The sequence below is a fragment of the Nomascus leucogenys genome, chromosome 16 (genome assembly GCF_006542625.1).
Source record: "Nomascus leucogenys isolate Asia chromosome 16, Asia_NLE_v1, whole genome shotgun sequence".
In the NCBI taxonomy this organism is placed as follows: domain Eukaryota; kingdom Metazoa; phylum Chordata; class Mammalia; order Primates; family Hylobatidae; genus Nomascus; species Nomascus leucogenys.
This window is the reverse complement of record NC_044396.1, coordinates 10,392,838-10,416,448: the sequence shown is the minus strand read 5'-3', so window position 1 is coordinate 10,416,448 and position 23,611 is coordinate 10,392,838. Positions and strand designations below refer to the sequence as shown.

Below are 23,611 nucleotides of genomic sequence, written 5' to 3'. Positions count from 1 at the left end.
TCGGCCTCCCAAAGTGCTGGGATTACAGGGGTGAGACACCGCGCCCGGCCCCCCACTACTATTATTGTAATAATTTTTTTTTTTTTTTGAGACATACTTTCGCTGTCACCCAGGCTGGAGTGCAGTGGCGTGATCTTGGCTCACTGCAACCTCTGCCTCCCAGGTTCAAGCGATTCTCCTGCCTCAGCCTCTTGAGTAGCTGGGATTACAGGCGGGTGTCACCACGCCCGCCTAATTTTTGTATTTTTTGTAGAGATAGGGTTTCGCTATGCTGGCCAGGCTGGTCTCAAACTCTGAGCTAGAGCAATCCACCCACCTCGGCCTCCCAAAGTGTTGCGATTACAGGCGTGAGCCACCGCACCAGCCATTATTGTAATAGTTTAATTTGAAAATTCACAGGTGGGCCAGGAGCGGTGGCTCAAGCCTGTAATCCCAGCACTTTGGGATGCCCATGCGCGCGGATCACGAAGCCAGGGCGACTGCAGCCTGGGCAACAGAGCGAGACTCCGTCTCAAAAAATAAAAAATTAACAGATGTTTATCTAGAATGGTCAGAATAGTCAGTGGAACTTCTTAGAAAAATCATGACCCTTCATATCTCTAGAACCAAAACACGTGTAGAAATCTTATTTCACAAATATAAATGGAATTTGGAAACTTTTAGAGTTCAAGCAGATCCCAATAACATTTTCTAAGTTTTTGGCCTCCTAATTTAATTTAGTCTTTAATTATAAGTCTTGGCATGAGCAGTATACTTTTATTATTTATTATTTACAAAACTCCCACACATGAATCACAATATGCATTACGACACTGTTGCAAAATAGGTCAAAATACATTTTTGGTATTTGGCGGTTATTAATATTACCCCTGTTGTATTCCTTGAGAAAGCCTGTATTTAGTCAAGACAGTCGCTTACACGCTAATGATCATTTACTGATAAAATACAGAGTTTCCTTATAGCAAAATATAATCTTAAAACCCTAAGGCAGCCTTCAAACATTTCCCTTATAATTAAAACCTGAAGGCCGGGCGTGGTGGCTCACGCCTGTAATCCCAGCACTTTGGGAGGCCAAGGCGGGCGGATCACGAGGTCAGGAGATCAAGACCATCCTGGCTAACACGGTGAAACCCTGTCTCTACTAAAAATACAAAAAATTAGCCGGGCGTGGTGGCGGGTGCCTATAGTCCCAGCTACTCGGGAGGCTGAGGCAGGAGAATGGCTTGAATCCGGGAGGCGGACCTTGCAGTGAGCGGAGATAGTGCCACTGCACTCCAGCCCGGGCGACAGAGCGAGACTCTGTCTCAAAAAAAAAAAAAAAAAATCTGAAAAGGCACTTCGTTTCCTTCTATAGCTGCATCCCAGAGATGGTCAACATAGCATATAAAAATGGAATGTTTGGAAACTCCTTTTGCAGTGTTGTAGAAAAGCTTAAAATAAAACGTAACGAGAAAGCTCCCTCCATAAGTAAATACAATCTAATGTGCTTCCTTTTATGTGTTATTAAAGCTACAAATTAGTAGGAAAAGAATAGTGCCGCCCACGGGCTTTTCAACTTTTGAATTCTGGGGACTAACAAGAGAGCAAGAGTGAATGAGCCAAACGACGCAAACGTGCCCTCGCCAGGCTGGCAACTGGTAGGCACGCAGTGTATTAGTTGCCCTGGAGAGAAACACCCTGGAGAGAAATACCCAATTTGTGAATTAAACCTAGGTCCCGGAAGAAGAGTGTTAGGCGTCAGACTCCGCTGAGCTCATTCTGGAAGGATCCAACTGGCGCCCCCAGGGAGAAAAAGCGATTCCACTTCAACAACACTCCAGAAAAAGGCATGAAGAGCCCTAGACTTGGCAGGGCGACTTTGACCTAGACCCGGTGACCCGGTTCCTAGCGCTGCAGCCCTACCCGCCCCCAGCCCCCGCCTAGAACGGAGCCCCTCCCCTGTACTCATTCGTTGCGCCACGTCTCCTAACTCAGCGCCACCAGCCACCCCGCGGAGGCGTCCGCCAATTAACCCCTCCCAGCCTCTGGTCTGCAGTCAAGGGTCCCCAACGCCGCGTCTTAACCAGGCCCCAACAGACCACCGTCAACCTTCCCGGCCGCGCCTTTGCCCCACCCGACCCCGCCCGCCCCCACGTGACGCCCACGCCCCTCCCACTGGCGCCCACGTGACCCACGGTCGTCCCCGCGCGCGGCGTGGATCGCGGCCCAAGCCGCCATTGTTCCGCCGAGGGAGGACAGCGGGGCCTGGCGCTGGCGCCGAGACGCCGCTTAGCGGCCGCCACTGGAGACACTCCCTCCCGCCTCCCGGGTCTCCTGGCGGCGGCGGAGTGAGGCTGACAGCGGGGAACCTGGGAGACCCCTCCGCCCTCCCCGCAGTGGCAGCGGCCGATCCCCGGCTCCGGCGCGAGGGACGGCCGCGATGCGCTCGGCCTGAGGCTACCTGGCCCGGCCCTTCCTCGCTTCCCTTGACTATTCCACTGCGTCTCCGCGCCCCGGCGTCATCCTGCGAGTCCCTCTGACGGGAGGGAAGATGGCTGCACGGAGCTGGCAGGACGAGCTGGCCCAGCAGGCCGAGGAGGGCTCGGCCCGGCTGCGGGAAATGCTCTCGGTTGGCCTAGGCTTTCTGCGCACCGAGTTGGGCCTCGACCTGGGGCTGGAGCCGAAACGGTACCCCGGCTGGGTGATCCTGGTGGGCACGGGCGCGCTCGGGCTGCTGCTGCTGTTTCTGCTGGGCTACGGCTGGGCCGCGGCTTGCGCCGGCGCCCGCAAAAAGCGGAGGAGCCCGCCCCGCAAGCGGGAGGAGGCGGCGGCCGCGCCAGCCCCGGCCCCCGACGACCTGGCCTTGCTGAAGAATCTCCGGAGCGAGGAACAGAAGAAGAAGAACCGGAAGAAACTGTCCGAGAAGCCCAAAGTGAGTATGGGATGAGCGGCAGTAGAGAACGGGCGAAGGGCGGGCGTGGAGACCCTCGAGCTTGGGGGAGGCCGCGCCCCAGCCGGGAAGGGAAAGAGTGTTTAGTCGAAAGCCGAGAGGCAGCTGTCCCAAGTGGAGGAGGAGGTGATAGGTGGTCATGTTATTTGGGGAATGGGGGAAACTCAGGAAGTATAGGACCAGTGGGGAAGCCCAGTTTCGAGGAAGGAGTTAGGAGGTCTGGGGGTCCGTTCAGATAGGCGCCCAGAGGTCAAGCCATCTTTGGGAACCTTGACCGCTAGAATAAGCACAGCATCCTTCCTTGAGGCCTGCAGAGTAGGCTGCATGTGGAGCGTAATGGGACCTTAAGGTGGTGTTGGGAAGTTGTCGAAAGACTGCGCTCGGAAGACAGATGTCTATTTCAAGTCATATTGAGACAGTAGCCAGTGGAGGAAGTACGGTGACCTAGAAATTCTGGGGCTTACACAGGATTAAAGGTGTCCAGGTCTAGACGCGCTTCCATTTTAGTTGGGACTGTTAAAGGGAAATGGTTGCCCATTCTTGTTCTGGCAAATGTGGCCAACAGAGGCCGGAACGGGAGCAAGGCAAGAGGGGGTCGGTAGTTACCTAATACGCTTTGAGGTGTATGGTCCTATGAGAAAGAGGTAAGGCGAGTTCAACGAACGAGTCTGTTGCACACTCTGTGGCGTGGTAGATTTGTGAAATAGAGTAAAGGGAGATGACAGGGCAGAATGGTGAAAGCCGAGAGAGGAATTCAGGCACCGATTTACTGGGCCACGTGTGGAAGTTGCAGAGGGCATCACGTCTGTCTTAGGCCTTCGTGTTTTACGTTTACATTCTTTATTGCCATTCCCATGGTTCTCCCATTATATCTTTCATAGTTTTATGTATTTTTTAAATATTTTACATTTGAACAAATTGAGACTATGGAGGGTATGCAGAGTTAGAAACAGCACCTCACCTATTTTTATTTCCACCGAATTAAGCTTCACCTTTTCAGTACAATTCAGTAAGCCAGTACGAAGGCCCTACTATGTGAAATTTGCACTCTGGTGTTTGGAGGGCAGTGCAAGGTATACACATAGAGTCAATCCTGGACAGTAGTATAGGAGACAGATTCATAAATAATTAGAATTTTGCATAGACTGATAGATGTTAAAGAGGTTTTAACTGACTGTTAATGAGGTTTGGAGGGTAGGAGACATTTCATTGGAGGGCTTTAGGAAAGTTGTTGGAGGAAATGGGGTTTGAGTTCAAACTAACAAGAGTTTTGTTGGTAACAAACTCTAATCTCTAGATTAGAGATGTGACAGGTCACAGTGCATTATGAGGCCTGGATAGGCCTTCACGTTTTGCCTGCTGATTAAGAAGATGCAAGATACATATGAAACCTGGAAAAGGCACAACTTTGTCAATGTGAATACTACCATAAGTTAGGAGAGGAGAAAATAGAACTGATTTGGAACATAAATAATTTAAAAATTTGTGGAGACTATCAAGAATTACCAATTATCAAGGTAATGTTATGGTGAAAATAGAGAACCTTGCTCCAAGGTAAGGAAAGAAGGTGATCTTGAAAGAAACACATTCAGCACAAACCCATGTGGATGAAGCACATTGTGAAAATTTCAAAGCCCTATTTGAGACATCTAGAATTTCAGATAAACTTGGGTTGAGAGAGACAGGTTCTCCAAGAACCCATCCGAAGTGCGTTATAAACACTCAAATGACTCATCTGAAGGAATACAGATTCTGGTGAATGCTTATACATTACCGTGAAGAATGCTCAGTAGACTTAAGACTTACCCCCTCATTTGCATTCGAGTTAAGGAAGTGGGGAGTAAATAAGTAAACCTAGTGTTAGCTTTGAGGAGTGGAGAATGGGAAGATTGTATGGCTGAATGTTAATTGGGTGAGAAAGTATTCTTATCTACCAGATATTGAAGATGTATTCGAGAAGTTTAACCAACATTTACAAAATTGTAACTTTAAAGCTTTTCTGACTGCAACCCACAGTAAGAAATACATTTTACATTACATTACACATATAAAACTGTTCTGTTTTTCTTTAATGTTCGTGACCCACTAAATTCATTTCACATTTGACTGTGAGGCATGACCCACAGTTAGAAAAACGGCAGCTTTACAGGGCAAAGAAGTACAAGCTGCCGTTTGGTACTCATTCGATACCTTTAACTGTGCTAAGGATTGAAGAAAAGCAAGATACTGCTTACAAATTGAAGGCCATAAAAAGGAATACAATATGGGCATATCTCTCTGTGACAGGGATACAAATGTAAAAGCTCAGTTTCTCCCCAGGGAGCTTTTTGTTTCCGTCGTGGAAAAAGATATACTTAAAAAATTAATGATACAACTGGATGTGGACCCAGGTGGGCATGAAAGGCCTTGTCACAGAAGCTGACTTTGAAAGTGGGTAGGAGTGCCCAGGAATTCGAGAACGACTTGGGCAATATAGTGAGACCTCATCTCTACAAAAAATTTAAAAAATTAGCCCAGTGTGATGGTGTGCATCTGTAGTCCCAGCTATTCTGGAGGCTGAGGTTGGAGGATTGCTTGAGCCAGGAGGTGGAAGCTGCAGTGAGCCAATTCGAGGCCCTGTCTAAAAAAAGAGGGGAAGGGAGGGCAGTAAGAGCAAGATAATGTGAGAGGCCTGAGAAACAACAAAGGCCCAGGATTGAAAGAAGACAACTCTGTCAGCCTGGCAGAAATGGGAAACTCTAAACTTGAGTAAGGCATTTCACCTTGCTCTGTTCAGTGTATCTTGTTTACAAATTGAAAATCTTAGTTGAGTTAAAACACTGCAGGATTCTTCAAAGTGTTATCCCTGGCTACTTGCAATGAGAGTCACTTTGAATGCTTGCGGAAATGCTTGGGCCAGGCGCAGTGGCTCATGCCTGTAATCCCAGCGCTTTGGGAGGCACTGGTGGGAGGATCGCTTGAGCCCAGGAGTTTGACGCTGTGATGAGCTATGATCACGTGACTGCACTCCAGCCTGGGCAACACAGCAAGACTCTGTCTCTTAAAAGAAAAAAAAAAAAAGCTTGTAGATTCCTGATCTCTGATCTTTTCGTTCCATTATTTTTATCTTTCTCTTAAATCATTCCAAATTTTGTGGCTCCTGTTTTCAAATTTTTCATTTGTAGAGTAAATAGTGGCTAAATCTGTATTTACCTCAACCTGTTTATAAGCAATTTCTGAAATTATTTTATCAATTTGTTTTTTTATCCTCTAATAAAACCATGCCATAGATCTTTTAGGGTATGAATTACAGTTTGTTCCCTAATTAAAAGTGGGGGGGGGGGCACTTTTTACTGGGCCCAGTTCTTGGCATTTTTTCTTCCCCCCCCACCCCTGTTCCTGGCATTTTTGGAAATCATTATCTTATATGTATTTTTCATGACATCTACCTCAAAGTCTGTATTAAATGGGCACTCAATAAGTATTTTTTCACTTGATTTTTAATCTGAGTAATGACTCAGATTGAAGTGAAGTCTGCGAAAACTGGTGTGTAACAATTGGCCTTGAATTTCAACTGGAAGCACATAATCAGGATTAATATCAAAGAAAATTGTCTCTTTTTTTTTTTTTTGAGACAGTCTTGCTCTATTGCCCATGCTGGAGTGCGGTGGCAGTTATAGCTCGTAGCTCACTGCAGCCTCAAACTCCTGGCCTCAAGCCATCCTCCCGCCTTGGCCTCCCAAAATGTTGGGATTACAGGCATGAGCAACCTCACCCAGCTCAAAAATTTATTTTAGTGAACAAGTTATTTGCATATTAGTGTAGGAATGTTCATAAAGATTTGCTATAGTGTAATTGCCATATCTCTAAGCTCAATGAATAAAATAATAGTGTTTCCTTTTGTTTGCTACGGGATAGCCTTGCACAGCGCTTGGTACTGAAGAATAATTGTTGAAAGCATAATATAGTAAGATGTCCAACAAAAGTATTTATACAGCTTACTCCTGTTATTCATGCCTGGTAAATATCTATGTGAGCCCCCTTTTCCTCTTTAAGTGGAAAATGGCTGTTTGCCTCATCTGGCTGTGAGGTGTAGCACTGCCTATATGATGACACCATAAGATTATAATACTGTATTTTTACTATACCTTTTCTATGTTTAGATACACAAACACTTACCATTGTGTTACAGTTGCCACAGTATTCAGTACAGCAACATGCTGTACAGGTTTGTAGCCTAGGTTTGTGTCAGTATACTGTGTGATGTTTGCACAAAGATGCATTTCTCAGAATGTAATCTCCTCATTAAGCAATGTATGACTGTATTCTAATAGTATGCAGTGTCTTTTGTAGTCATTACTTCTGTTCCAGTTTCACTGCCACTGCCCTACTTTAGGACTTTATTACCTTTTACTTAGACTATTCTAACATGGTTTTCCTGCTTCCGGTTTCTTTTTTGCCAATCTTTTCTACCCATTCATGCAAGTTGAGTCTTTTGAAGCCCAGCCCTGATCATGTGACTTTGATGTTCACATCGTTTCAGTAGTTTCCCCATCACCTGTTGAATAAAATCCAAAATTCATGACATGGCACTCAAGTCTCTTCATGATCTAACCCTACCTTAGACTTGTCTCTCACCATTACTCCTAAGACAAGAAATAATTCTGCTTAGCTAGATTTCTGTTTCTCTTTATTTATGATTATTTTAATTTTTGTTGTTGTTGTTGTTTTTGGAGACAAGAGTCTCACTTTGTCCCAGGCTGGAGTGCAGTGGTGTGAACACAGCTCACTGCAGCCTCCACTTCCCGGACTCAAGCAATCCTTCCACCTCAGCCCCTCGAGTGGCTGGGATTACAGGTGCACGATACCACACCTGGTTATTTTTGTATTTTTTGTAGAGATGGAGTTTCACCATGTTGCCCACGCATGGTCTCAAACTCCTGAGCTCAGGCAATCCACCTGCCTCAGCCTCCCAAAGTGCCACAGGTGTGATTACAGGCGTGAGCCACCGCCCCCGGCCATTATTTTTATCTATTAAAAGACGTTTCTTTCTATCTCTCTACCAATTTCTTTTCTTTTCTTTTTTTCTTTTTTTGAAACAGAGTGTCACTGTATCACCCAGGCTGGAGTGCAGTGGTGCGATCTCGGCTCACTGCAAACTCCGCCTGCCGGGTTCACACCATTCTCTTGCCTCAGCCTCCTGAGTATCTGGGACTACAGGCGCCCGCCACCACGCCCGGCTAATTTTTTGTATTTTTAGTGGAGATGGGGTTTCACCGTGTTAGCCAGGATGGTCTCGATTTCCTGACCTCGTGATCCACCCGCCTTGGCCTCCCAAAGTGCTGGGATTACAGGCGTGAGCCACCGCGCCTGGCCAGTTTCTTTTCTTATTTTTATTTTTAAATTTCTTTTCGAGACAGGGTCTGGCTGTGTCAACCAGGCTGGAGTGCAGTGGCATAATCTTGGCTCACTGCAACCTCAACCTCCCAGGCTCAAGCGACTCTCCCACCTCAGCCTCCTGAGTAGCTGGGACTACAGACGCACACCACCATGCCCAGCTAATTTTTGTATTTTTTGCAGAGATGGGGTTTTGCCATGTTGCCTAGACTGGTCTTGAACTGCTAAGCTCAAGTACTCCACCTGCCTAGGCCTCCCAAAGTGCTGGAATTACAAGCGTTAGTCACTGTGCCCAGCCTCTCTTTACCAACTTCCGCCTGTCCTTCAAGGCCCAGCTGCAGTGCTGCTTCAACTGTAAAGCCTTCCCTAGCTCCTTAGCTAGAGTTATATATTGTAACACCTAGCATAATGTTTCGTGTTTAGTGGAAACTATGGAATTGCCTTTTTTAAAAATTTTCATTTATTTATTTTTTGAGCTGGGGTCTCACTCTGTCACCCAGGCTGGAGTGCAGTGGCGTGATCTTGGCTCTCTGCAACCTCCGCCTCGCAGGCTCAAGCGATCCTCCCACCCCAGCCTCCCGAGTACCTGGGACCACAGGCACACACCACCACACCTGGCTATGCCATATTGTTTAGATTAGAATGGTCTAATATCACCATTTCATTTGGTTCTAATAAACATTCAGCAAGTGTCTGAGTGTCTGCCCATTATCCATATTAGGAGCACAAAACGCATTACTAGTGGTCACACACATAAAAGATATGTTATAAATAGTACTGGAACAGATCAGCGTAGTTGATTTTCTTTATCTGCAGAGGTTCTATAAAGTTCCCACTGAATTAGCAAGTACTAAACTAGTGCTCCTAGGGAAAGTGCAAAGTTAGGTCCAAGCCTCTGGTCACAATATTTTCACCAATACCATATACAATACATGGTCTTGTTTTATGAGTGTTTCTGTTTAAAGACATTTAATTTGGTTGATTCATATCATTGAACTCACGGCCAATAGCACTAGAACTCATGCCTGAACAAACCTTATCTAATGCATTATTTTCTTTGTGAGGTATATCACAGCCTTCTTATGCTTAGGAATGCTCAGCAGCACTTCAGCACTACAGTTGGGGACCATTTTAAACAGCAAAATCACTAACAAAAAGCACCAAAAAAAATGCAAAATATGTGACACTAAATAGTCCTCAGAAAGGACTTATTTACAGTGATGAGAGCTGAAAAAAGAAGGTGGAGTCTTGACCTCAGCTTGGAATGTGCCTGCAGAGTGACTTTGCAGCTCTGTGCATGTGCATGTCCACAAATGACCGTGAAAGTACCTCAAGTATTGATTTTGGAGTAACAAATAAATTTTAGTGAAAAGGTAAATTCACCAATACAGAATCCATTAATAATGGGGAACAACTGTATATTAGTCCCTATCTGTATCTAGACTGTTCTGTCATCTCCAGAACCTCATGTCTACATGTATGCTTGATTTCTCTGATTGGGAGTCTGATATATATCTCAAACTTTTAAAAAATTATCTCAAACTTTTAACATCTCCAAAACAGAACCTATTATTTCTTGCCTTCTCCTAGTCTTCCCTATTTCTGTAAGTGGTAAATTACTCTACCATCCATTCAGTTATTCAAGCCAAAAATAGAAGAATCATCCTTGATTCTAATCTTTTTCTCACCTCTTCATATCTTCCTCGCCTTATATCTAACCCATCAGCAAAGTACCATCAATTTTATCTCCAAAATATATATTCAATCTGACTACTTTTTCTAGTGTCACGTTAGCTCCCCTAACCTGCAGCAGTAGCCTTCCTTTTACTGCATCCAGTCCTTTCTCAATGCACTAGTAATGAGTTTTTTCAAAGCAAATCACCATGCTGCCTAAAACCAACACTTAGTAGCTTTTGCATTTAAAATCTAAATCTCTTTCCGTGGCCTGTGTGGCCCAGCACCTGCTTTTCTTTCTAAGCTGAATTTGAGTGAGTTTCCTGTCATTTGCTGTTCAATTCTTCAAACTCTTTCACAACCCAGCTCCTTTACATGAGCTATTATTAACACTTTTGGAACAATCTTTCCCCCACTATTCTTCTCAGCCTTTAGTTTTCACCTTAAAAGTCACCTTCCCCGAAAATCCTTTCCTGATCACCCTATTTGAAATAGACATCCCTTTCTATTTTCTGTCTCAGCCCCTTAGATGTTTCCTTCATAGTTGTTATTACAGTTTGTACATTATTTGTTTACTTATCCATTTACCTTTTTGGGTTGTCTCCCTCCCCAAATTGTAAACCAGTGTCAAACTGCCTGGCGTGTAAGTGCCTTTGGTAATTATTTGTTGAACTAAAAGCTGAACAAAGTGACTAAAATAACATCTCAGTTAATTGGATAATCTGTTATTGAGTTAAATAAATTTGTCTCTTAATATATTCCCAATAGAATTGTGTTTTTTTATTCTTAGGTAACGGTTTTGCTGGTAATATTAAAAAAATTGTATCATTTGCCACCTATAGAGTTTTCTTTTTGCCTTTAAGTCACCCTTTGTCAGTTTTAATTCTTAAGAGAATAATCAGCCAGGCACGGTGGCTCACACCTGTAATCCCAGTACTTCGGGCGGATCACCAGGTCAGGAGATTGAGACCATCCTGGCCAACATGGTGAAACCCCATCTCTACTAAAAATACAAAAATTAGCCAGGCGTGGTGGCATGCACCTATAGTCCCAGCTACTCGGGAGGCTGAGACAGGGCAATCGCTTGAACCCGGGAGGCGGAGGTTGCAGTGAGCCGAGATCGCGCCGCTGTACTCTAGCTGGAGACAGAGCGAGACTCTGTCTCAAAAAAAGAAAAAAAAAGAATAATCATTTGCTCAACAAATTCCAAATGATAAGGAAAACAAATATTCATGATTTTACAGAAGAGAAATCTTGAGATTCAGAAAAATTAACTGACTTACTCAAGGTCATAGGGCAAAGGAGTTTGAAAGGCAAAACAATATCCTAATTTCTAGTCTAAGAACTTTGTTATTTCCACTCTACCTCTCTGGTTTCGATGGCATGTTCCAGGATATTAAATTGCATTCAGAGAACAAATTCAATTTTCCCAGTGAGTTATAGCTCTATTGCTTTTAAAATTTCGAGTCAGAAGTTTCTGCTGAAAATTATAATGACCTTACAAAAGCTCCAGAATTTTGGCTCCATTTGTTTGGTTATGTGACAGGATTTTTTCATCTTTTCTTTTCATTCCGCCAGAGGCCTAACGTAAAAGACTTTTTAACAGTTCTGACAGAAAAGACCTTTAGTAGTTGTGTCCATCTTAGATACCAAGAACAACAATAAACCCTATGAACATTCATTTTTGTTGTGCTTTGGCATTATTGGTTAGTGTACTATTTCTCAAGGCTGTAAAAGCCTTGAGAGTATTTTTAAATTATTATTCAAGCAAAATTCAGAGATATAAGTGAGGAGTTGGTGTTATTTGATCAATTTTAAAAGGCACTTTTTTTTCTCTCCAGCTATGCTAGTAGTTTTCAAACTGTTCCATGGAATGCCAGGCTTCCCAGAAGGCATCCATCAGAATGTCTTAGACATCTTTCTTCTGTCTAAGAAAGAATTATACAGATGTGTATTTGCTGTATCACTTGTAGTCCTTATCATACCCATCAGATGTAAAATATTGAAAACCAATGCTTGTATTTAGTTTTTCAGAAATCATCTTTGGCATATCTTGGCCATGTGACAGTTATTATCATCTCCCCATCTCATAAAGGTAACCGTGAGCGTCCCTGCTGCAGTCAACAAGGAGACAGTTTGGAATCCTGCGTTGAATTTTTGGCCGTTTAGAAAGCACAAGGATCTTTACCACTAAAGGAAATATCTCAGTATATAGTGAGATTTTGCAAATTTGAACCATAGGTTATATTTGTAAGATTGTTCTCTCAGTTATTAAGAGTTTGAAATTGGGGTTGAACTGTGTCTAAAGCTATGGTTTATGTGTATGTTTAGTTTATGTAGTTGCTGTGTGCATAACATTTGGCAGGGGAAAAAGTTTTTACTTTCAAACAAACTGACAAGAAATTGTTCCATCTTGAATTTGTGTAAGAACGTTTCACAACTAAAACAAACTTACCAAAACTAGGTCTTGTCCATTAAATGAGATAATGCATGTAATGTGTCTAGGAAGTACTTGGAAATTATTATTGTTAAGACTATCTTATAGTCTAACCTATCAACTACAATGATGCGTCTTCTGAATTTCCTAATTTCTTGCCTTTATCTTTTTTTTTTTTAATTATACTTTAAGTTCTGGGATACATGTGCGGAATGTGCAGGTTTGTTACATAGGTATACATGTGCCATGGTGATTTGCTGCACCCATCAACTTGTCTTCTAGGTTTTAAGCCCCGCATGCATTAGGTATTTGTCTTAATGCTCTCTTGCCTTTTATCTTTTTTATGATGAGGATAATATATATATACTATGCCTCCTGTATGCCCAGTATCACTTTTAGCCAATAAAATTGAGATTCTGGCCAGGCACAGTTGCTCACACCTGTAATCTCAGCATTTTAGGAGGCCAAGGCAGGTGGATTGCTTGAGCTCAAGAGTTTGACACTAGCCTGGGCAACGTGGCAAAACCCTATCTCTACAAAAAATTAACTAGGCATGGTGGTGTGCGCCTGTAGTCCCAGCTACTTGGGAGGCTGAGGTGGGAAGATGGCTTGAGCCTGGGAGGCGGAGGTTGCAGTGAGCCGAGCCGAGATCACACACCACTGCACTCCAGCCTGGGCAACAGAGCCAGACCTTATCTCAAAAGAAAAAAATAAAAATGAAATTCCAGTGTTTGTCCAGGGTGAAACACATTTGGGATCTCAATCCTGGTCTCCCAGCTTGCTTTCAAAACCTGTACTCTTGAGAGTGTGAGGGAGAGTATACCTTTTGTTTTGTACTTTACTATGTGTTATTGTATACCTGTCTTCCTTTACTAGGTTCTAAGCTTCTTGAGTGCAGGCATTGAGCCTTATCTTTGTTTCAAGGTGTTAAGCGTTCTGCATAACACTCTACTGAGTGAATATTATGTAATTTTCTTAGAAAACAGCAGTTTTTTAAAAAGAAAGATAGCATTACAATGCTGCCTCTAGAGCAAGCCTGGACTATTTTAAGCGTCTGAGAGGATATATTTGCTTATTATTTTTAATCCATTAACTTCCCAAAATAATTTGCACTGGAGCATTGGACCTGATGGATGCCTGTCCAGGCCCTTTTGACCACCAGGACTTAACATTCATCTGAGCTTGTTAATATAAAAAAATGGCCCAAATGCTTGAATGTGGGAATAAAGGACATAGCCATCATAGCTTTGGAGAGAAAAGGATATTAGAAGGGAACATAGGCCAGGTGCAGTGGCTTATACCTGTAATCGTAGCACTTTGGGAGGCCAAAGAGGGAAGATCGCTTGAGCCCAGGAGTTCAAGACCAGCCTGGGCAACATAGCAAGACCTCATCTCTACCAAAAATTTAAGAAAAATTTTAAAAAGAAGGGAAAAACTGTTTCTGGAGCAGGTATGCTTTCACATGCTCTGTCATTTGGTGTAATTCAAATGTAAATGTGTAAGACAAAATGCATATTTTTCTCACATTTACAAATGATGAAATCAAGGGTTAAGTCAAGGAAAATGCTTAAAATCACAGTGATTAAATATGGAAGTCAAGCTTTAATCCCAGGTTTGTCAAACTCCAAAGCCCATAGTCTTCTCATATTCCATTTTTTGGGGGAAGTTTTTTAGACGGTTGCACCCTGTCTCAGCTCTCAAGTAGCCTAAGACTACACAAAAATAAAAGACACCGTTCTCATCTCCTGACCCCCGCCCGCCTCCCAATCTTACACACCCCCCCCCTAGTTTAGACTGCCCTTCTAGTTTCTAAACCTAAGAAGTTTCTAGGTCATTTGAATCATGATCTTTACATGTTGTGGCTAGAAATACAGTTTACATAACTAAGTGAAAATAGGTTTCTATGTGATTTCATTTTAGAAGTCAGTGTTAAACCTTATATATGCTTACCTCAGATACAGGTTCTTTTGCAAGTTGGAGTCAGTTTTAACAAGTGAAGAGTGCTCAAATGACATCTGTTATTAAGCATACTTTTTTTGAGATGGAGACTCGCTCTGTCCCCAGGCTGGAGTGCAGTGGCTCGATCTCGGCTCACTGCAACTTCCGTGTCCCAGGTTCAAGTGATTCTCCTGCCTCAGCCTCCCGAGTCTGGGACTACAGGTGCTTGCCACCACACCCAGCTAATTTTTATATTTTTAGTAGAGACGGGGTTTCACCATGTTGGCCAGGATGGTCTCGATTTCTTGACCTCGTGATCTGCCCGCCTCGGCCTCCCAAAGTGCTGGGATTACAGGCATAAGCCACCGCACCCGGCCTGTTAAGCATACTTCTTATTCTGAACTTTAAAACTGCTTGAGGCAGAAACTCCTTTCATATATCCTTGTTCCTACAGTCCTTAGCCTGATGCCTGGTACTTGAGTACCAGGAATTGAGGCCAGGTACAGTGGCTCACACCTGTAATCCCAGCACTTTGGGAGGCTGAGGCAGGCGGGTCACTTGAGGCCAAGAGTTCTAGACCAGCCTGGGCAGCATAGTGGAACCCGCCCTCTACTAAAAATACAAAAATTAGCCAGGCATGATGGCATGTGCCCAATGCTGACACACAGGAATCACTTGAACCTGGGAGGTGGAGGCTGCAGTGAGCCAAGGTCATGCCACTACACTCTAGCCTGGGCGACAGAGCAAGACTGTGTCTCAAAAAAAAAAAGTTATGGAATTGTATGAAATTAATGAATTGAAGATTGACTAGCATGAACAATTTTATTTCCTTGAAATCAAGAATCATGAAATAAGTTCCTTCTCTTCTGCTATGTGGCCCCCTCTTCCATTCCATTTTCCCCTGATACATAGATACCCTCATTCTGGTTTACTACCACCCCTGCCAGCACATACATACAAACTGTTCCTTTGTGCATGCATTTTAAAAAAAGATCCAGGTGTGGGGGTCGAAGAAAATTATAACAATAAGGTAATATGGTGATGTCTACAAGGAGTTTATCCATCTAAATAAAATGATTCTATCATTTTTCTGTTACTGTTTGATTTTCAACAAATTAGAAAGACATCTTTGGCCTAACTTAAAACACAGATTGTAAGCTATATATGAAATTAACTTTGGCCATGGTGGGGAAGACCTTAAAGTTCTTGAGAGAGTTTTAAACTGGGGTACAATGAGAGGCCCATGTAATTGCTAATCTGTAGAAAGCCACTGTATATATTAAAGTTCCATGATCAGAACTTTTTTCTTTTCTTTTCTTGAGACAGGGTCTCACTTTGTTGCCCAGGCTAGAGTGCAGTGGTGCAGTCACAGCTCACTGCAGCCTTGACCTCCCAGACTGAAGTGATCCTCCCATCTCAGTCCCTCGAGTAGCTGGGACTACAGGGGCATGTCACCACACCTGGCTATTTTTTTAAATTATTTTTTGTAGAGACAGGGTCTCTCTATGTTACTCAGGCTGGTCTCGAACTTCTGAGCTCTTGCTGATCCTCTTGCCTTGGCCTCCCAAAGTGCTGGAATTACAGCCGTGAGCCACTGCACCTGACCAACAATACTTTTATATAAAACCCATATTGACAATCACAAGGGTAGACACATTGGATTTGAAGTTTTGGTTTGTAATTAGTTACTGTTCATGTAAGTAGATCTATATAATATGCTCCCGTTTAGGGATTTGCTAATTTAAGTATCATTAGTGATTTTCCAGGGCAAGGCCTTCTCGACCAGCTGTTGGCAAAAGGAAAGGACACATTGGTTCTGCCGTATGAAGGAGAATCACCTTAGTGTATTCTTTTTTCCAGCAACCCAAGAATTATATTGACTTTACTTTTGGGATAGGAGGCTCATTGTTTCATGGCATCAGGCATGTGTGGGAAGTTGCTGATGACTTCTGGAATCCCAGTAATGATGAAAGCTATATAAATTCTAAGAGTTTAGTGGAAAATTGGGAGATCTACACAGGTCAGAGAGAACAGCTGCGATTAGAGCTATTATGTAGATTGATGTTGCAAAGAAGGAACTAAAATTGGCACAGATAGGAGCGTATGAGCACCTTTGGCTTGCTGATCATTTCAGAGCCTATGGAAATGGGAACTGAATGTTCCTGAATCTATGGGAATGCAGTTGGTCACTTTCAGACTTTGTGTTGTTTGAAAGAAAAGAACGTTTCATATTTCATTTGGGAGGCTACATCAATATTGTTTGCAGTTGGTCTTAAATAAATGGCATTGAACTTGTTGGTGAGCTTTTAAGACAGTTTTTGACCGCATAATTTCTAATCTTCCTAGTATTTAGTAAATAAATCCCAATGACTCAGTGTCATGTAAATGAGTAAAATGGAGGTGGTATATGGCAGTATATAAGTGATTATGATGGAGAGTTTCCTGAAGGGATTAATTAAATGAAGTTTAGCAGATGTAAGTTTTGTGAGTTGCCAGTTGAAGAGATGGGAGACTATGGAACTGAAGCTGCAAGATTGTTCAGTTGGTATAAGTCTTACGTGGAAAAGTGTGGCCACAAGAAAATCAGAAAAGGCAAGTTTGGCCAGAGAAGATAGCATGAACTAAAAGTAGCATATAAGAATAAGATGATGATATTAGAGGCCGGGCGTGGTGGCTCACGCCTGTAATCCCAGCACTTTGGGAGGCGGAGGCGGGCGGATCACGAGGTCAGGAGATCAAGACCATCCTGGCTAACACGGTGAAACCCCGTCTCTACTGAAAATACAAAAAATTAGCCGGTTGTGGTGGTGGGCATCTGTAGTCCCAGCTACTTGGGAGGCTGAGGCAGGAGAATCGCTTGAACCCAGGAGGCAGAGCTTGCAGTGAGCTGAGATTGCGCCACTGTACTCCAGCCTGGGCAACAGAGCGAGACTCTGTCTCAAAAAAAAAAAAAAAAAGATGATATTAGAAAGTAAAATTAAACAAAGTTTTGTATTCCTGATGTAGATACGGCCCTAAGTCCGCATTCCATTCTGAGGTTTCTTACCTTTACTCACATACTACCTTCCTCTTCCTTCCTTCCCCCATATATATAAATACACAGAAGAGGGATTAGAAGAGGCAACATTAGAAGTGGCAAGACAGCATAGAAGAAAGAAAACCAAATCAAGAGTAAGAAAACCTGGTTTTAGCATTAGCTGTCTGACTTTAACAAGTTGCTTCAGACCCAGCAGATTATATTTGGGTTAATTAGGAATTTAACCAGCTAAAAGACAGCTGTTGTTTTGATTTTCTGCCACAGATCTTTGTAAAGCCTACAAATTGGATTTGAGAATATAAATGGTCTCCTTTTCCAACTTTGTATCCCTGATCATTGTTAACAAATGCATGTTAAGTCATATTATAGAAACTTTGAACACTTTGTATTGTTTTCTTGAGTATAGCTCTGCTGTAATGAGTAGGTAGCTGGTAAAAGTGTGTTCTGCAAGAACTGAAAATAAAGCCATTGAAACTAGTATATTGACTTACTAACATGTTGAATTTGAGGGGAATGCATAAGTGAAAAGATGTTGTAGGATCCAGAAAGACGGTTAGAGTACAGATACCTAGGCCCTCTTCTCCAAACTTCTCAGTCTGGTGATGGGGCTCAGAAATTATTATTTAAAAAGTAAAAAAGAGGCTGGGCACGGTGGCTCACACCTGTAATTCCAGCACTTTGGGAGGCTGAGACGGGTGGATCACCTGAGGTCAGGAGTTCAAGACCAGCCAGACCAACATGGTGAAACACTGTCTCTACTAAAAATACAAAAATTAGCCAGGCGTGGTGGTGTGCACCTGTAATCCCAGCTACTCGGGAGGCTGAGGCAGGAGAATCGCTTGAACCTGGGAGGCAGAGGTTGCAGTGAGCCGAGATTGCACCTTGGCACTCCAGCCTGGGCAACAAGAGCGAAACTCTGTCTCAAAAAAAAAGGTAAAAAAAGAATGTTTCTGGTTAAAAGCCAGATTTGGGAATCACAGACTTGAGTCTACTCATAAGCATCTCTAAGTGCTATCATTTTATTTTAGGAATGTTAGGAAAGCTTCTGTAGCCTTTTTTAGGCTGTGGCAATGGGTCGGAAAGCTTCTTACTTCCAGAACAGTAGAGCCATGAAATTACAGAATTAGAGGTTCCATTAGAGATTGCCTAACATTCATTTGTTTATGTATCATCTATGGCTGCTTTTATGCTACAATGGAGGAATTGTGTAGTTGCAACAGACATAATGGGCCAAAAAATAAAAATAAAGAACAAAGATATATGGCCCATAAAACCTAAAATAGTTTCTGTTTTGTTTTGTTTTTGCTGAGGACTGTTGATGGGAATCAATAAAATATTTTTTCTGATTTTTTTTCCTGAATTGTTATATTCTTTGGCCCATACACCCCTGAATATGTTTTTGTCAGTAATGATACACAGCGATATAAGAATAGTTTCATTCTGATCTGATGGCCTGTGTTTACAGGAAATAAAAGTTTACGGCTGACTTTTGAGTAGATCATACCTGTCACTTTATAGTAGAAATAAGGCTCGGAGACAATGAGTAAAATATTCTGAGACTACACAGTTAATTGGTGGTCAAATTGCAAACACAGTTTCATTCTCCTTTTAATTGCTTCCATTCCATTATTTTTGTTAGAGGGACTGATATCTTGGTGAGATAAGAAAATTTGTGGTACAGAATTTTGCTTATGAATTATATATATATATATAAAACACTAGGCACAATAATCTATCAACTCTTAGATAACATTGGTGTACAAAAACTTTTTAAATTTAGGTACAGAGGTAGGATTTGATTGTAGTATATATGGTTTCCTGTGTAGAAATCTTTGCATTGATCTGCTAAGCAGTTTGATAATATGATACTTTTTGTTGCCTGTGCAGCCAAATGGGCGGACTGTTGAAGTGGCTGAGGGTGAAGCTGTTCGAACACCTCAAAGTGTAACAGCAAAGCAGCCACCAGAGATTGACAAGAAAAATGAAAAGGTAAGTTTGGGAGCATATGAAATTGTATGCAAGACTCTTAATAGAATGACATATATGATGCTTTTCTGTTTCATAAGATTGTATGTATACCCCTCATTTAAACAAAACTCAGAAAATCTGAATTAACCATAGTGGATGGGTGGTAAAAGTTTAACTGAGTTGTTTTTGTTTTTTTAAAGGAAAGTTGTATCACCAAATATTTTAAACATTGCTGTGGCAATACTAAATATTCATTATGCCAAAAACAATTCATTCACAACTTGAACATCTTGTGTTAAGTTTTCAGATATATAACATATATACCTTTTATTCAAAAACAGAACTGTGGAATTGTGTTACCTTTGTTAATAGGGCACATCTAGCATGAAAACCTTAGCAAAATTTTTCAGTGCTGTTTAGTGTTGAAATAGATTTCTGTTGTGTTGGAAACATAATTGTCTACTTACTAGACATAGATTAACTTCATTTAACAAAAGAAAATGTGGGCCGGGTGCTATGGCTCATGCCTGTAATCCTAGCACTTTGGTAGGCCGAAGTGAGTAGATTGCTTGAGCCCAGGAGTTTGAGACCAGCCTGGGCAACATGGCGAAATTTTGTCATTCCAAAAAGACGAAAATTAGCCAGGCATGGTGGTACGCACCTGTAGTCCTGCTACTCAGCAGGCTGAGGTGGGAGGATTGGTTTCAGTGAGCCAAGATTGTGCTAATCCACTCCAGCCTGGGCACCCGAGACCCTGTCTCAAAAAAAAAAAAAAAAGAAAAAGAAAAAAAGAAAAAAGATATAGATGTGCACTTTCATTTGGATGTGAGATTTTCCAAGTAAGACAATCTATCATACCACATAAATGGTACATTCCTGGGATTTTATTAGTTTTCCAGTTGCTTGGCATTAGAACCGACTCATTTTTACTTGACTTAATCTAGTTTGGAAGTAGGCAAAATGCATAAGAAATTCTTTTTTTTTTTTTTTTTTTTCTTTTTTTGTGAGATGGAGTCTTTGTCCCCCAGGCTGGAGTGCAGTGGCGTGATCTCGGCTTACTGCAAGCTCCGCCTCCCGGGTTCACGCCATTCTCCTGCCTCAGCCTCCCGAGTAGCTGGGACTACAGGCGCCCGCCAACACGCCCGGCTAATATTTTTTTTTGTATTTTTAGTAGAGACGGGGTTTCACCGTGTTAGCCAGGATGGTCTCGATCTCCTGACCTCGTGATCTGCCCGCCTCGGCCTCCCAAAGTGCTGGGATTACAGGCTTGAGCCACCGTGCCCGGCCAAGAAATTCTTAACAGTGATTCCTTCTACTGTGAGAAAAAGACTTTTCATTCAGTTCCTTTTTGTACATTGAATTACTCTCCCTTTCCTGTTTTTTTTTTAATGTAGAGACAGGGGTCTCACTGTGTTGCCCACACAACACAGTCTTGAACTTCTAATCTCAAGTGATCCTCCTGCCTCGGCCTCCCAAAGTGCTGGGAGTACAGGCATGAGGCACCACATCCAGCACCCCTCCCCCCTTGTTAAAAAAATCCTGTCTATGCATAGCCCCTTTTCAGGGGAAAAAAAAAAAAAAAAAAAAACAAGACAGTCACTGATAGGTAAGTGGTTTCTGGGAATCACAGTGCAGCAGCTCTAGCTTCTTGGAATAGTGGTATGAAATGGTTGCTGCTGGCAGGGTGTGGTGGCTCACGCCTGTAATCCCAGCACTTTGGGAGCCCGAGGCAGGCCAGGCGGATCGCCTAAGGCCAGGAGTTCGAGACCAGCCTGGCCAACATGATGAAACACCGTCTCTACTAAAAATACAAAAATCAGCTGGGTGTGGTGGCACATGCCTGTAATCCTAGCTACTCGGGAGGCTGAGGTAGGAGAATTGCTTGAACCCGAGAGACAGAGGTTGCAGTAAGCAGGGATTGCGCCACTGCACTCTAGCCAGGGCGACAGAGCGAGACTCTGTCAAAAAAAAAAAAAAAAAAAGAAAGAAAGAAAGAAAGAAATGGTTGCTACAGTTTCTTAATGCTTCCAATTTCAAAATGTCTTTGAAGAAGTGACTTAGCCACTTCTTCAAAGACATTTTGAAATTGGAAGAACCAAGACAACTGCAGGTAGAATGGCTTAAAATAAAGGATAGTTTTGGGAAATAATTAAATTCATGTCTGACTTTGTCTTTGGCAGTAAAGTAATGACTTGTGTTAACAAGTAAGCATGTAACATAAGGAGTGTGAGTTTATAGAGTGACTAGTTGATATGCCCAATATAGATTTACACGTCTCCGACCTAGTGTTTTCTTTTTTCTGGGCTTTCTCTCTATTAGTGAGTAATGTATACTTACTCCTGCTTCTAGTCCCTGAATTGCCCTGGAAAATTTGTAGTTGCAGTAATTAAGGAACTACCATTAACCTCTTAGTGATTAATTTATATAAATTGAATGTGACAGGGTATAAAATCACAGTTTAAAGTTTATAATCATTACTTTGAAATGTCTTGTGGTGGGAAATAATTATAATAGTTGACATTTACTTACTGAAGTATAATATGGCAGGCACCACACAAGGTGAGGTATGTTTGTATGTATAAATACATTTACATATCTAGTAGGGACAGCTTATTGAGTACTTACTAGATATACTTTTAAGACTTTATGGTTGTTGCCAGGCGCGGTGGCTCACGCCTGTAATCCCAGCACTTTGGGAAGCCGAGGCGGGTGGATCACAAGGTCAGGAGATCGAGACCATCCTGGCTAACACGGTGAAACCCCGTCTCTACTAAAAATACAAAAAAATTAGCTGGGCGCGGTGGCGGGTGCCTGTAGTCCCAGCTACTCAGGAGGCTGAGGCAAGAGAATGGCATGAACCCAGGAGGTGTAGCTTGCAGTGAGCGGAGATCGCGCCACTGCACTCCAGCCTGGGCGACAGAGCAAGACTCTGTCTCAAAAAAAAAAAAAAAAAAAAAAGACTTTATGGTTGTTAAAAAAAATAATTTATAGATATCATTTCCTTATTTTCACAAGGGCTCTGAGGTGGTAGTGTTATATCCATCTTACAAATGAGAAACTTGAGGCTTATGTTACCTGAGCTATTGAAAGTATAGTCAGTTCTAACCCAAATCTATCTGACTTCAAAGTCTTTACTTTTTACTGCCTTATATTATTTCTGATCCTCTCAGAAACTCTGCCAGGCAGATAATTATAGCCCCATTTTACAGATAAGGGCTCCAGTGCCTAGAAAAATTTTGTGATTTAATTAATTTGATGCAGTTGGCCAGGCACAATGGCTCAAGCCTGTAATTGCAGCACTTTGGGAGGCTGAGGCGGGCAGATCGCCTGAGATCTGGAGTTTGAGATCAGCCTGGTCAACATGGTGAAACCCCGTCTCTACTAAAAATACAAAAATTAGCTGGGCATGGTGGCGTGTGCTTGTATTCCCAGCTACTCGGGAGACTGAGGCAGGAAAATCACTTGAACACAGGAGGTGGAGGTTGTAGGGAGCTGAGATACTGCCATTACACTCCAGCCTGGGTGACAGAGTAAGATTCCATCTCAAAAGAAAAAAAAAAAAATGGATGCAGTTTCTGGACTAGCATCTGAATGCAGCTTATTCTGATTAGAAAAAGTTCTTTTTATCATTTAACAGTGCCACCTTTCAGTTGCTGTTGCTTTTTCAGTACAAAGTTTCTACCTTTGGTTTCTTGCCTATTCTGTTTGACTTTTCAAATAATAATACATGCTACAACTCATGGCTGGTGTTCTGTTTTTGCCATCCTGTTTTGCATTTTGAATTTATGCTTTTTAACGTGGTTAGGTCTAGGTAACTCACAGTTAATTTTTTATGGTATTGCACTATGTATGTATTGCACTTTGTGTTTTAAATAGGTGGTGTTTTTTAGACTTATTTTTTCTTTCTTTCTTTCTTTTCTTTCCTTTCTTTTCCTTCCTTTCTTCTTTCCTTTCTTTTTTTTCTTTCTTTGTTCTTTCACTCTTGTTGCCCAGGCTGGAGTGCAATGGCACAATCTCAGCTCACTGCAACCTCCGCCTCCCACCTCAAGTAATTCTCCTGCCTGAGCCTCCTGAACCACTGGGATTACAGGCACGCGCCACCATGCCCAGCTATTTTTTGTATTTTCAGTAGGGACGGGGTTTCACCACGTTGACCAGGCTGGTCGCAAACTCCTGACCTCAGGTGATCTGCCTGCCTTGGCCTCCCAAAGTGCAGGGATTACAGGCATGAGCCACTACACTCGGCCTACCT

The 23,611-nt window shown here is 42.6% G+C and overlaps 1 protein-coding gene across 5 annotated transcripts in view; it reads left to right on the top strand.

Annotated features, from left to right (window-relative positions):
* The first annotated feature begins 2,171 nt into the window (after nt 1-2,171).
* The window catches only part of MTDH (metadherin), an 82,379-nt gene continuing 60,939 nt past the window's right edge, over nt 2,172-23,611 (top strand). For all 5 annotated transcript variants that reach the window (XM_030794970.1, XM_030794968.1, XM_030794969.1 and 2 more), the window contains exons 1-2: nt 2,172-2,911; nt 19,279-19,380. In XM_030794970.1, the coding sequence (XP_030650830.1) occupies nt 2,531-2,911; nt 19,279-19,380 (483 nt within the window). In that variant the 5' untranslated portion in view covers nt 2,172-2,530. The remainder of the gene's footprint in view (nt 2,912-19,278; nt 19,381-23,611) is intronic.